The 15,508-nt window shown below is 35.4% G+C and overlaps 1 protein-coding gene across 1 annotated transcript in view; it reads right to left on the reverse strand.

Moving 5' to 3' along the window:
- LOC136835299 (endothelin-converting enzyme 1-like) overlaps positions 1–15,508 on the reverse strand; it is a 186,718-nt gene that overhangs the window by 92,408 nt on the left and 78,802 nt on the right. Inside the window, exon 3 of the mRNA XM_067098615.1 lies at positions 326–477. Within this exon, the coding sequence (XP_066954716.1) occupies positions 326–477 (152 nt within the window). The remainder of the gene's footprint in view (positions 1–325; positions 478–15,508) is intronic.

A 15,508-nucleotide genomic window follows, 5' to 3' on the forward strand; every position in this document is an offset into this window, starting at 1 on the left:
TTGGAAACGTGTTACAAGCTTACTAATCAAATATCATAGCGGAGATTAGATGATTTCGATTCTAGGTACAGACCCTGAATTCAATGTCATCATTTACCAAATCAAAATCCTTTTTTATCTCTTGATGAGTAATTGGATAATGCCACTATCACCCATTATTGGCGAGTCACATTTGTAGCCATAGAAATGCCATACATAAAACTGACAAACTTTATATATGTACATATGTTTATGTATAAGGACGAAAGTGATTACTTTAAATATGCAATACTACATGATGATGCAACATGAAGACACTTAACTTCATATGGTAATTAGGACTGACCTTTATTATGTTGTGTCCTTCCCGTCGAGGATCCGGAACAACAGTGACCTTGAAAAAAGGCGAGACTCCGAATTTGGAGTGAAGGCGCGTTAACACTGTGTCGAAGTGCCACCGACGTCTGTCCCAAGTTTCTCTCATCAGATTCCAACCATCTGGAAAGAAGATGAAAACGTTAAAAACAATCATGATGCCTAATTTCCAAATATAACCGAGACAGTTCTACCTTCAGTCCTTCAGGGTATTAGCTTAATGGATATTTAGTCAGAGTAATATGAGTATATTGTTTTCAAAAGTTAGAAAACCAAATACTTCCCTACAGTACTTACATATGGTTTTTAAATGTCAAATCATACCGTAAAGTAAGCATAAGAATAAAACAGTAAAACAAATCATTCCATGTTGCAATGGCTTTTCATATCTCACAGCAATTCATCCATATACAGCACAACATCTAAGACATCTCTCCGTTTAATGTTAAAAGGAGGAAAAGATAATCATAATACACTCATACGAGTGAAAGGTAATTGTTTATGAACACGGACAAAGACGCTAGAAATATTGCGACCCCGAATTAGTTTCTTATTCTCCCTAAGTTAGCTTCCACGCTATAGTGAAATCTCTTCTTTAAGAGAGTGATCGATCTGTGAACGCAGGAGGCTGTTCACGAATTAACTTCCTTAGATGACGGCTTTCCTAGTTGACTCTGAGGTAGAATAAAAAGTTCGCCTGTAAATCATGTCTATTATCTGCACACACAAAAAAACACACAAATACACTTACATTTTTATATATATATATATATATATATATATATATATATATATATATATATATATATATATATATATATATACACAATTACACACACATATACATATATAAAATGTATATATTTATATATATTGCTATAAGCTCACAAGTGTGACATGACTCAATGTACTGCAAGAACCAGAAAGAATTGATAAAAAGCATCAATACCTAACGCTTTCGTGTATTTAATATACACTTCTTCAGGTTACATTAGTTACCTCTGGTCCTTGCAAAAAAAAAGAAAAAATATAAATATTATATATCTATCTATATATATGTGTGTGTGTGTGTGTGTGTAAAAGGCTACAGCTCTGGGTGAAGTGTCTCATGAAATGAACGTACATTTACCGTATCTCCCTACCTCGTTTGTACATATAAACGAAGTACATACATTAAATAATGATAAATCAGAAGGAATTTACTGTAAAAACAAAGAGGATCAAGAGAGAGAGAGAGAGAGAGAGAGAGAAAGAGAGAGAGAGAGAGAGAGAGAGAGAGAGAGAGAGATGTCGCATTCAGACAAGCCATCCATAAGGACCCACTCATAGTATAAGACAGGGCATCTTTTCATCTGCCTTCTTCACCACTTCATCTTCAGTGACATCTTTTACAGAGGAATCTGCTTCTGTACTTCTGATCGATTGCACCTTTTGTATTATCACCCTACTTCCGTTATTCCACTGATGAAGAAGGATGAAAAAAGAAGACGTGGAGAGAGCAAAGTCAGAAAGGAGGAGGAGTGAATGGATTGTGTCTGAAATAAACAAAAACGTCTATTGGAAAAACAGACGAAAAATGGTACTTTTATAAGGAAGGCTACCCGGACAGAAATAACTAATGGGAGAGGAACATCAAAGAGCAAGGAACTCAGAAGAAATAACTTTGTTTAACATCATTTAAAACAATCTCTAGAAAAGTCTCACAGACGAAAACGAATACAAGACAATAACACTGAGGACGAAAGCTAAAAATATAATCCAGTATTAAATGTGTATATGCCATTTAAACTTAAAATATCTTGTTTTTATGATGAACTTAGGTATGGTGTGTGCAGGAGATGTTCCCCAGGAACTGGTGAGAAGACTAGCTGTTCCTTACTATTGCAGAGGAAAAGGAGTAAGAGGTGTTATATACATTATAGAAGCTTTAACATTACTTACTATGCTGAAAGAGCATGATAGCGTATTGAAAAAGTAGACTGATAGCAGAGGGATCGATAAGAGAAAGCTGTGGAGTCTGGACACGAGATTATTGTATCAATAGTTTATTGCTTTAACAGTCATGAGAAATTTAAGAGTAATGGTAAAAAGCTGTTATGTACGCGGACCTGGAAAACAGCTATGGCAGAATCGACAGCAGACTCAATACGAAAAGAATTGAGGACGTAGGGGGTGCAGAGGGTAATTTGCCGAGGGCGAAAAAGAGTGTTTGCAATACGAGCAAAGCATTTCAGAAAAAGTGAAACAAACTGGTTTGGTTCCGGTTATATAAGATGTGGAAAATATTGAGATAAGAAAAGGGATCATCATAAAAGAAATGTGAAGTGTCTGATGTTTACGATGATATACAGTTTAATATTCATCATGAAGATAAGCTGCAGAGACTGCTCAAAACGGCTTTTGAGATTTGAAATTGAATGATACCAAAAGTATAGAATTTACAGAACTCAGAAAGTTTAACAATAAATGTAGACTGCAGATTGCTGTAAGCTGCTGATTATAAACTGTAGGTTATTATTAATAAGATAGATTTAAGCAGACCACTGAGCTGACTATCAGCTCTCATAGGAACTGGTCTGAAGGATTAGGATGAAATACTCTGGGACCAAATAGGTCATTCGCATTATGATGAATAAATGAAAATGAAGTTTAAAAAAGAAAAACCTGTATCAGAATAAATTGCATTTTTAAATTCATTAAACGCCCTACGGGCTTCTGTATTTTCATTATTTACTTGGTTTTATATTTTGTCTATTAAGTAACAATTCTTCATGAATGTTAAAATTGGGATGACTGAAAATGTATAAGATTCCGACAAATTTCCCCATCGATTTACTTCCGAGTTGATACTCGCTGTTGATCATATTTTGGACAGTCGCACAACACATGTTTGACTGTTATCAACACTTTTGCATTCTGGGCGTTCGGGAGGACTGTAGGTATTTAAGATTAAATTTAACGGATGGTGGCAGCGTGATAGGAAAGGGCCCAGCAAGAAGGATAGTAATTCCTGGAAGAGGAAAGCAATGTCAATGGAGGTGAAACCGAAAGAGATGCTTGATTTCCATATCTTGTTTATGGAAACTAAGTGTGGATGTTGGACCAGAATGAGAGAGAGAGAGAGAGAGAGAGAGAGAGAGAGAGAGAGAGAGAGAGAGAGAGAGAGAGATTCGGGGTTACTGAAGTAATGAGTGTTGGAGCAGAGGGCAATATTATTCAAGAAATGTGAGATTGCTTTCAAACAAATTTCATAAACCTGATGAGTCATAGGCAAATGATGTTGCTGATGTTATGGAAGTTTTCTGTGTAATGCGTTCTCCTAGATTTAGTAGGTTACAAACGAACCTGGCAATACATATTCTTTACTTTCAAGCCACCATGCACGTGTGATACATACACATATATATATACAAATATGTATATTATATATACATACATACATACATACATACATACATACATACATACATACATACATACATACATACATACATACATATATATGTATATGTATGTATGTATCTTATATATGTATATATATATGTATATATATATATATATATATATATATATATATATATATATATATATATATATATATATATATATATATATATATATATATATATATATATATATATGTCTCTAAGTAATTCGGCGGCTACTTGAAATCTTAGCTTGATGATGAATAATATTGCCCAAGACCAGGAAGAACACTCTTTATTACACAAGCTTTCGGTATAAAACCTCATCATCAGGCTGAAAAACCGACAAGGATGAGAATCAATGAAAAATTACAATAAAATGAATTGTCATAATAAATCTTCAGCAAAAATACTAACCGAATATATAAAACGAACAGTAATTACAAACTAAAAAGGGTGAGACGCAAAAAAGTTTTAATCGAAAAAGGAGGGTGACAATCAGTTAAATAAAGACAGGATCAATATTTTACGCAACCTTAAGAACGATAATAGTATAGTTATTACCAAGCCAGATAAAGGTAGATAAAATTAATGAAATATTGAGAGTCACATTTTGAAATTAGAAGACAAACTAAATAGGTTGCTAAGAGGTCTGAGAGATAAGAATGGGGAAGCTACATATAGTTCTTTATTTGCTTCAGGGTCTAAGCCCGGTTATTTGTACGGTCTGCCTAAGGTACAATACATAAAATAGGAAACCCTTTAAGACCTATTATTTCCTCAATTGGTACTTTTAGTTATAACCTAAGTTTTTAGTTCCAGTTTTAAACCCCTAACTTTAAGTGAATTTAACATCTCAAATTCTTCCAAATTTGTTAAAGAATTATGCTCTTTCAATTTTAACCAAGATGTTGTAATAGCTAGTTTCGATGTAACTCTCTTTTCACCAATATCCCACTAAAAGAAACAACTGACATTATTCTTAATAATATATGTGAAAACAACTTATCAATGTTTGGACTTAATAATATAGACTTGCAAAAATTATTACATTTAATCGCTGATGGCATTTTACTTTTGATGGAAAATTAAATAATCAAATAGGTGGAGTAGCTGGGAAATTCCCTTGGACCTGTATATGCGGATTGCTTCATGGGTTATTGTGAAAGGATTTGGATGTCTGAATGCCTAGTGCTTTCAAACTCTTGTATTATCGTAGGTATGTAGATGATATTTTCCTTGTGTTTTGAATCATCACATGTTGATTTGTTTTTGAATATTTTAATTCTCGTCACCGTAACATTTCTTTTACTTGTGAGACAGAACAAGATAATAAGTTGTCATTTTTAGATGTACAGGTATACAGAAATGGTGGCAAATTTGAGACCTCTGTTTATAGGAAAAGTACGTTTTACTGGCTTGGGATTGAATTACCTCAGTTTTCACCAAAGTTGTATAGATGAATTCAATACGCACTTTGATAAACAGAGCCAATGTTTGTTGTGATTTTTAATTTTTTCATCAAGATATGCCTATCCTAAATTATTTTTCTGAAAACTCATGTCCAATTTTTGTACTTTACAAAGTTCTGAAAAATTTTTAAATGAAAAGTTTTGTCCCAGACCGGTGTACAGTACTGCTAGTAAGGATGTAAAGTACATTAAAGTGCCTTACCTTGGTCATAGTAGCTATATGGTCCGAAAAAAGTTACAATAAATACTTAAGCAATGTTTCCCTCAAATTAGTTTCCGGTTTGTTTTTAATAATCCTTTTACTATAAGATCACTTTTGAGGGAGAAGCCTACTCTGCCTGTGGACCTTAATTCCTGTGTCGTTTACTTGTTCACTTGTTCGCAGTGTGGTCTGCGATACGTGGGATCCAGTTCCGCTGGCTCAGACACAGAATTTTGAACACAGAGGTCTTTCTATTAGAACTAGGTTTCACTCTTTCCAAACCACCCATTTCTGCCATTAGGGAACACAGTTTAGCACAGGACCATCCTATCATTGACCTGGATTTTCAGGTACTGTCTTTTGTTCAAACAGACAGGAATTTTTTATTTCACAGTAGCTGTTTTATTATAAAGATGAAACCGGAATTGAACAACAACTCGTCTGGTATTCAACTAGCTATCGTGTAATTTCATAGTAGGTTCACAACTGAGTCGTTAAATATTTTACTTTGTAATTGGTAGTTTGTTTACATTTCACCTTATTTTTATATTTTTATGTTTGCGTTCGTTTTTAATTTTTCGTTTTTTTTTTTGCGTCTCAACCTTTTAGTTTGTAATTACTGTTCGTTTTATATATTTGGTTAGTATTTTTGCTGAAGATTTACAGACACCATTTTATTGATTCTAATTGATTCTCATCCTAGTCGGTTTTTCAGCTTGATGATGAGGTTTTATACCCGAAAGCTTGTGTAATAAAAGAATGTTCTTCCTGGTCTTGGCAATATTATTCATCATCAACTATATACATATATATATATATATATATATATATATATATATATATATATATATATATATATATATATATATATATATATATATATATATATATATATATATATATATATATATATATCTCAAGTTACCTTTCTCCTTCGCCTCTTGCATTAATTTTTGGAAAATTTTAATTAAATAAAAATACCAAATATACGTGTCATTGTTTTTAACCCTGGCATTGCTCTTTTTCTGTATTCATCCTACGAATCTCATGTTATGGTGATTATTCACTTGCACAGTCTTATCAAGAACTACTAAGAAAGTACGACAATAAATCAATGAACCACTCAATCAGAAAATAAAAGAAGCAAAAAATACAAAAAATATAGTTTTCTGTACAGGGTAAAATGCCGTATGAGCCGCGGCCCATGAAACTTTCAGCCACGGCCCGGTGGTGGCCTGTCCTATAGCGTTGCCAGACGCACGATCATGGCTAACTCTAACCTTAAAAAAAAATAACTACTGAGGCTACAAGGCTGCAATTTGGTATCTTTGATGATTGGAGATTGGACGATCAACATACCAATTAGCCTCAGTAGTTTTTAAGATACGAGGGCAGGCAGAAAACTACAATTAAATTAATACAACACCATACCTATCTAGAAGGGTGAATACATTCATGTATCAAGACAGATATGAACGAAGAGTATCTAAACTTCAATGAACAATGAACTCCTTTGGGTACATTCTCGTATCTGTCTTCAGCACCAAGGTTTCAAGGTTTCCCTGATTAAACACATCAAAGGCGGACAAGAAGAGCTGCTCTTTACCATTCCTACTCATCACTCTTCTACTGCGGGTTATTTTCTTTTCTTATATATCTACTAAAACCGTAATCCCACATCTTAGCCGAGCGACTATAAGTTTACGTCATTGGTTTTTCCCATGCCATTACATCGTGTACCTTGGGCTAACTAAGGTTTTCCATGTCAGCCTATTAAAAAATCGAACGATTTCTTCCCAACTGAAAACAAAATAGCTATAAAACTAACGAAGGACGCATGACAAACAGAAACGTAGAAATTCAACACAGAATTAAATGCCAGATGATCGCTAACTGGAAGAGAGGAACCAAAAAGAAAAAAAGCCACTTGAAAATTTGATAACCGTTCATTTAACTTCTAGAGACACATTAAATCACCATCAAATTCTGAAATCAAATATGAATTTTGATTGCAATATGGATTTTGCGATTCAGTAATGTCCATCTATCAATTACACCTGTTTAAAAATAGATTTTCTAACAACTGCGATAAACACAATTAAAACCCCCTTCTCTCTCTCTCTCTCTCTCTCTCTCTCTCTCTCTCTCTCTCTCTCTCTCTCTCTCTCTCTCTCTAATGAGGTAAGCTGTGTTTGATACCAGGAGAGCACTGGAACGTATATATGAGGATAATTATGCTAATTCCACTAATAATTTTCGAAGTGTGAGAATTGCAGACAGATCCAGACCCCTTTAAGTAAAGATAACATCTGACTTTGGCGTAATTGGTTTGTTTCCTGAGTTTTTGGTTAAAAGTAAGAAAAATGATTAGTAAAGTGAGTAGTAAAAGCAGTAGCAATCGACATAAAATAGAATGAATCTGGTAAGGTTGACTGAGCGACACCAACAAATGTAACGAACAACTTCGATAAACTGTTCTTGAACAGAATGGAGTTTCGCTTACTGTTTTCGGTCGTTTGAAGAATATGCTGTATCGGAACTAATCCACAAGTAAATGACACAAACGCCGTTAAAAGTGAGAGGATTATATATAACAGGTATAGAAGGTTCACCAAGCAAGTATGGGGTACAGGATATCGAGGTAAAGAGAATCAAGGAAGCATCAGTGTGGATGTTAGTGTTCTATCACTTTTATACATGCATGAGTTCGCGTATATGTGCACACGTGTGTTCCGCTTATGTAGGCGTGCATTAGTTGAAACTGTTTTATGGCATATCCCGCATAAAACTTTCAGATCAGCAGACGCAAAGACAAAGAGTTATCTTCTAAAGCTACTTTCATTTTTTTCTGTCCCACCTTTCTCTCTCTCTCTCTCTCTCTCTCTCTCTCTCTCTCTCTCTCTCTCTCTGCCTTGATTAACTGAATAAAAAAGCATAAAGTAAACCACCATTGTGTTATAAAACGAGTAAGCTGCATTCTTCTGCTCCAGTTCCATCACCAGAAAAACAAGTGGAAGAAAATTCTGAAAAAGGCAGAGCAGAAACCTTTCAACCGAACCTCGCCAACCTCCTCCCAACCCCGCAGCAGAAGGGACCTGACACAAGAGTGCGAAATAAATCGTCTTGCTCATACGGACTCCATTAGTATCCAAAACAGACTGAGGTATTTTAACCCTTGAGGGTTAAAATTTCCCCTCGGACAGAAATATGACGAGATGTTGAAGCGCTTCGCCAGAAAGAATTCGACGAAAAAAAAGGAAAAAGCTAAAAGAAACAACAGCAATGTATCATTTTTATCACATAATTTCAATATTTTCTCTCTTAAAGTGAATCTCATCTCAAGTTTTTCTTATTCTCTTGCTTCATTGTCCCGAAGGCCTTACTGTGACCAATTAACACTTTCACCAGACTGATAAGTTTCTTTATAACTTTGATTCTTTTCTATCAGGTGGGACGCTAACCACATGCTTAACCTCCCATCCCATCTGTTCAAGGGGTTGGAATAATGGAAAGTTTTTAGTGACAATATCAACAGGTAACCATTTTCACCTAGATTTCTTAATATACTTACTGTCTCTATATTAACATCAGAATGGACTGACACTAAGTCTAGCTTATTCATAGGCTTCCTTTTTATTCATATTGGCTATATTGCAGGTGAAATGATCGTTCACCATGGAGTCATATATAAAATGACAAAACACTCTGGCTAAATCAAGGAAGTAGGAGATTTTGTTTTGTCACACGGTGAGTTCCTTTCCTTAAACGCAACCTACACGCTGCATATAACGACAGAATTACAGCTTCATAGCATATGCACATCAGCAAAATGTGGAGACTACACAATACTTGAATCTATAACCCATTTTGCAAGTTTCTAGAGCTCAAAAACACGTGGAAAATATTTCAGTTCTGAAATACCTTACTGGTAATGGGGTTTTGTCAAGTGATTTGACAGTAAATAGTGGGGTGCTACATGGGAATATTATATCTCTTTTGCTGTTCGTCCTTCTCACAGATTTTACAATGAAAAAGTGGTCGGACACTGAAGAGACAGTTTAGATTGAAGTAACGTTAGAGACTTCACACTCTTAGGATATACAACAGCACAGAAGCAGTAAGGATAGAGTATGCACGAAGGAATGAAATAACATTAGACGGAGAAAGTATTTATGATGCTGAGTTTTTCAAATATTTTTGAGTAACTATATCCCGTACAGGTTTTCTTAGGCTGAAATTTAGTGAAAGACTGAAAAAGGCTAACAAATAATTGCCTAAAATTGCAAACAAAAGTAAAATTCTACATACGTCTAGTATGATCTGTATTGCTGTACAAGCAAGAATCATGGTATTATAATGAAACTGTATCCAAATTATTTTGTCGATCTCAGGATAATCCTTTAAGAAGAATATTGGGAATCGGATGACAGGATGGTTAGAAATGATAACATAAGGGAAGTTCGGAAGTTCCACATGTGAATGCCATTAGATGAAAGGGAGATGGAGGTGGCCTGGATATGTCCCTTGCACAACCCCTGGGAGAATAATACCTGATAACGTCAGCTGGGCTCGAATGGGCAACAGAAGAATCGGAAACCCAAACCTACTAGGGAGGCTGGTGATGACTGGAAATTTGTGGAAGATAAAGCATAGGAAAGACAAGAGTGGTGGAATCTGACTGAGACCTTTTGCGTCACTTAGCATTGGAGGGACTGGCTGAAACGGATCAGTTTAGTGCCCTAAAAGATGTTTCATCACAGCTTCTTTATGGACCCTCTCATGCTCAGGTCGGTATATTACCTTGAGATTTTCTTGTTTCCACTATATAACTGACAAATTTTATTCTTCCTTAAATGATATATCTTTCTATCTAGGTAGTCATATATACATACATACATACATACATACATACATACATACATATATAATATATATATATATATATATATGTGTGTGTGTGTGTGTGTGTGTGTGTGTATAGTTCACTAATTAGATATGTCATTCATGGAAGACTAAAATATGTCAAAATTAATATAATGGAAACAAGAAAATCTCAAGATAATACACCGACCTGAGCATGAGAGGATACATAAAGAAGCTACGATGAAACGCCTTTTAGGTTATAAGGGGAGTGAAGGGTGTGTGGGGGTGGGGGGGAAAGGAAGATGAAACCCAGAGAGCGAGGCTGTGAGTGCCAAGGAGTGAGGGTCAAATGGCGTTAGAATGAGAGGGGGTTTTAGGTGAATTAAATTGAGAACGACTGTAACGAGACAGCAATCATACTGTAAATGGACTGAGTAAATAAGGGTAAAAAATTAAATAAAACAAGATTTTTCTAGACTGGGTAGTCCTGTAAATTCTTTCCGCCTTAGTGAAAATAAGATCATAATTATCACAAGATTTATCACAGCAGCATGATAATAAAAATCGGCGCTGCCTGTATGAAGAAGGTGCCGTAACAAAACTGAAGCCATTCGAAATTACGAGACTGCGAGAAGTGAAATAAACCCCATTTAAACAACTCCGATTTTCTGTAAAAATTAATATGAAGAGGTTTCCCTTCATCGCCTGTCTCTTCCTGCTTCGCCCGGTTTGTTTAAGAGGCTGGCTTAAGAGCACCCACCACGGAGGCAAGGAACACTGTATATGGAGCGTGCAACGACCCCGAACTAAGTCTCAAAATTAAGACCTCGATTCTGCCAGATGGTAAGAGTCACCACTTCTGCAAGAGACCATGGCACTAAACACGACCAGTTCCTCACTTCAGCTACAGAGAGAGAGAGAGAGAGAGAGAGAGAGAGAGAGAGAGAGAGAGAGAGAGAGAGAGAGAGAGAGAGAGAGAGAGAAGATTTATGCATGAAACATAATCGTCAATATTAAAAAGTAAGACCGTTTGTATGCCAAGGACAACACACACACACACACACGCATATATATATATATATATATATATATATATATATATAATATATATATATATATATATATATATATATATATATATATATATATATATATATATATATATATATATATATATTGACGATTATGTTTCATGCATAAATCTTTTCTCTCTCTCTCTCTCTCTCTTTCTCTCTCTCTCTCCTCTCTCTCTCTCTCTCTCTCTCTCTCTCTCTCTCTGTTCTTTTGAGTAATTTCTACTTTAATTGCCTAAAAGGAGGCTGCAAAAAAACTGAAGAAAAACTGATTGATATTCCTGCAGAAGCCACCGTTGTAATGATACTGGAAGGGATTCCAGTTGGCCCCTGCCCTTTGCTTGGACAGTGGTGCCTCTTCGTACATCAATCTGATCTGACGTACTAAATTTAAAACTGTTGATGGCGGGATTGTAAACATTTCTCTATTTTCCAATGTCTAGTTCCTTTCCTTTAGACTGGTGAATGACCTTGCATATTTTTTGCAGTTTCATAGATATTAGCACGCATATCCTCATTCACATTTAAATATTCAATTTTAATATTAACTGTCTTTATAAGGACTGGAGTTACTATTATTCTTGGTTTGTGACTTTCTCCTACGTGTTACATATTTTTTTGAATCAAATGGTATTAAGAAAAAACGTGAATAAAATTCAATAACAAGGACTTTGGTTACACGAGGTTCACCAGTACATGGCCATATTTAAAAACACATGTACTTTTCCACTCACAAGTGAAAATGGATATCAATTACATGTTTTCATATAAAAGGAACAATCTGAATATTTTTCAAGGAAAAATTTACCCAGAAAGATATAACGGAGAAGCACGAGAGAGAGAGAGAGAGAGAGAGAGAGAGAGAGAGAGAGAGAGAGAGAGAGAGAGAGAGAGAGAGAGAGAGAGACGTAAAAGTCAAGAGCAATACAAAGGGTAAGGGGCAGGAGGAAACAGGATACAAAAGCAATAAAAACCGGGATGGAGGAAGGGGTTGGTTTAGATCATCAATTATACAAGTGGCAGTGTATCTGGCAGTCCATCTCAACATGTAATGGGAAAAGTTTTGAAACAAATCACCCTTTCTCAACAACATAGAGGGATGGGGGTGGAAGAAGGGAGGAGAACAGTAGCCCAATTACCCTACACAGAAAAAACAGCAATAGTCCAAGAGCAGACCCAGTCGGCTTTCACCCAGAGCTTCCTGCCAAAACCTTTCCTTATGAAGTCCCGCGGATCCCCTGCTATTTTTACTCGAAACTCATGAGCCAGAAATGTATCTGGGATCAAACGAAATTAATCAGGCAATTGCCTAACTCTTATAAAGGGAGACAATTTTGATGGATTAATAACGAACAAGACAAATAACACACTGCTCCGTCATACCTAGAAGATTAAGACAAAAAGTTCTACGTATACGTATCCCTCTTCTTCTTCTTCTTCTGCTGAGAGAGAGAGAGAGAGAGAGAGAGAGAGAGAGAGAGAGAGAGAGAGAGAGAGAGAGAGAGAGTTGCATCAGCTTAATTTCTGCTTGTTTCTGCGACACTGGTCAAGAATGAGGTTACAGTTTTGTTAGAACTTGTACTCCAGTCCATCATCCTTCCCGATACCAAGTCTATACTTTCACAGAAAAAATAGTATTGAAAAAATAAAAAGGATTATTTCCGCATCCAGCCAGATTCAGTGACTAAATAAGTCAAGGACAAAGAGCAACTACAAAATTATCACTTACCCGATGCATGAAATTTATAAAGAACTAAGTACAAAAGACACCAAAAAAAAAAAAAAAAAAAAGGAATCTGAAAATGAAATAAGATCGAAAAGATAAACGCAGAACACTGAAAACCACAGAAACTGTGCATGAATTCTACGTGATGGTAATGAAACTGGTGTTACTCTCACATAGGCGGAAAACCTTCCTCCTACATGTAAGATACTCTGAGCACTGGAAAAGGGAAAGATCAACGCGATGAAAGATGTGCGATGTAAGAAAATCTATAAATCATTATTTCTACTAAAATTCAAAGAGCCAGTGGTATTAAAGGTATTATTCTTCGCTTAAAGAAACAGCACTACCAGTGTGTTACAAATTTCTGAAATATCTACATAGATAGCTATTTGCATTTATTCCCAAAAGTAAATGAAGTCGATGGAAAACCTGTAATACGACAAAGGCATTGCCTTACTTTTCAACATCTCCTGTAGAACTTTTGAAAGTTATCAGGGAACTGGAAAATTCCCCTTAAACAATTTCCTGGTATTACTGACAAAGAAAAACTTCTATCAATCATCCGTTTTACGAAGTTATGACCATAAGATGAATAGGAAGGCAATTTGGTAGAATTTGTCATTTTCTTCACACAAATCCCAGGTCTGTTTCATTATCCATACAGAAATTGTGAGTTATGTGAACACTCTGTAAAATGCTTAAAACATCCGATATGACGAGCCATATTTCATATTTTATGCATATTAATAATAAAAAAATACATTTATGTCGTATGGTGTCTTTGAGGACTGAAAACCGAAGAAGAGAGTAAAAGGTTGGGCCGCTCACATATAAGCCGCAAATAAACTCTAATGAACTGCAAATGGACCTGATTTAACCACTGCAACAGGGCAGTTAAAATCAATGTGCATCATTAGTCCTTCCAAATTTGGCTTGTCTCCAATTTACTTCCCTTTTCCTGTTTTGTGAAGAAAGCTGGGTTGAAGCAAAACAAGCAAACCTCCACACAAGCACACACACTCCCCCGCCCTCTCTCTCTCTCTCTCTTTCATATATATATATATATATATATATATATATATATATATATATATATATATATATATATATATTTAAAAATAATCGACACACGATCACGTGTGGAACAAAAATAAAATGTTCCTGCTTCTTTTACGACTTCTGTGGTTCAGTTGGCAGCGCAGTTGCCTTTCAACTGAAAGACCTGGGGTCGATCGCAGTGTAAGTCAGATATATATATATATATATATATATATATATATATATATATATATATATATATATATATATATATATGTGTGTGTGTGTGTGTGTATATATATATTTACTTTAAGATAGGCGTTTTTGTTATAACGGCAGGCAGCTTACCTTGAAATTTAGTTAGAATGGTACGCGCGATATATACAAGGTGCATTCATCAGTACCAAGATTCTGACTTAGAAAATAACAATAACGCAGTGATTATATCCACTTCCTCCAGTTGGATTTTTAGTCTGATTTACATATTCCTGCCATAGTCGAAGGCATTACTTGGCAGGGAAGTACGGAATGCTTACATCCAGCTATCCACGAACACGAATACCGATGCAGATAAGAGAACGATTGATTTTACGGATCCGGATGCTAGATTCATAAGTAACACCATAAGAAATTGGCAACTTCTTTCTTTAAAGTAAGCAACTTCTTTCACCAAACCAATAAACTGCACACACACGCACATAACTGATAATCCCTTACCATCTCCTCTCTCCATTATATATATATATATATATATATATATATATATATATATATATATATATATATATATATCTCGTCATCAAATATACAAAATTGCAGCCCTCTAGCCTCAGTAGTTTTTTATTTTATTTAAGGTTCTAGTTAGCCACAGTCGTGCGTCTTGCAACCGGGCCGTGGCTGAAGGCTTCATGGCTCGTGGATCACACAGAAAACTCCATTGCGCCGACGAAACTTCGGCGCATTTTTTACTTGTTTATTTATAAACTTAAGTCTATTTGGCTTTCTCCGGATGCTGAATGTTATTTCTAACAAACCCCCTCCACAAATCGCGTATTTTGACTCCAATATTCTACCCCAGGTTAAAAGTGACTGCAAACAACATTTAAATAAAGATTTCTCCATTTCGTATGGGCAGGAACTGGACACAGGTTCAAGGATTTTTGTTTAGGGCCAGCTACCACCCCTCAAGTTTTCAATAATACGCTGGGATTTCTGACTGCCATCCTACTAAACTAATTCAAATCTTAAGTACATTAATATTTGACAACTTCATCTAAGATGCGTATGTGTTTTTGCCAGATGTTATGTCCTTTATCGCCTATAGACCATTACCCTTAAAATTAGGAAACAGTTCA

This window comes from Macrobrachium rosenbergii, chromosome 55 (assembly GCF_040412425.1).
Source record: "Macrobrachium rosenbergii isolate ZJJX-2024 chromosome 55, ASM4041242v1, whole genome shotgun sequence".
NCBI lineage: Eukaryota > Metazoa > Arthropoda > Malacostraca > Decapoda > Palaemonidae > Macrobrachium > Macrobrachium rosenbergii.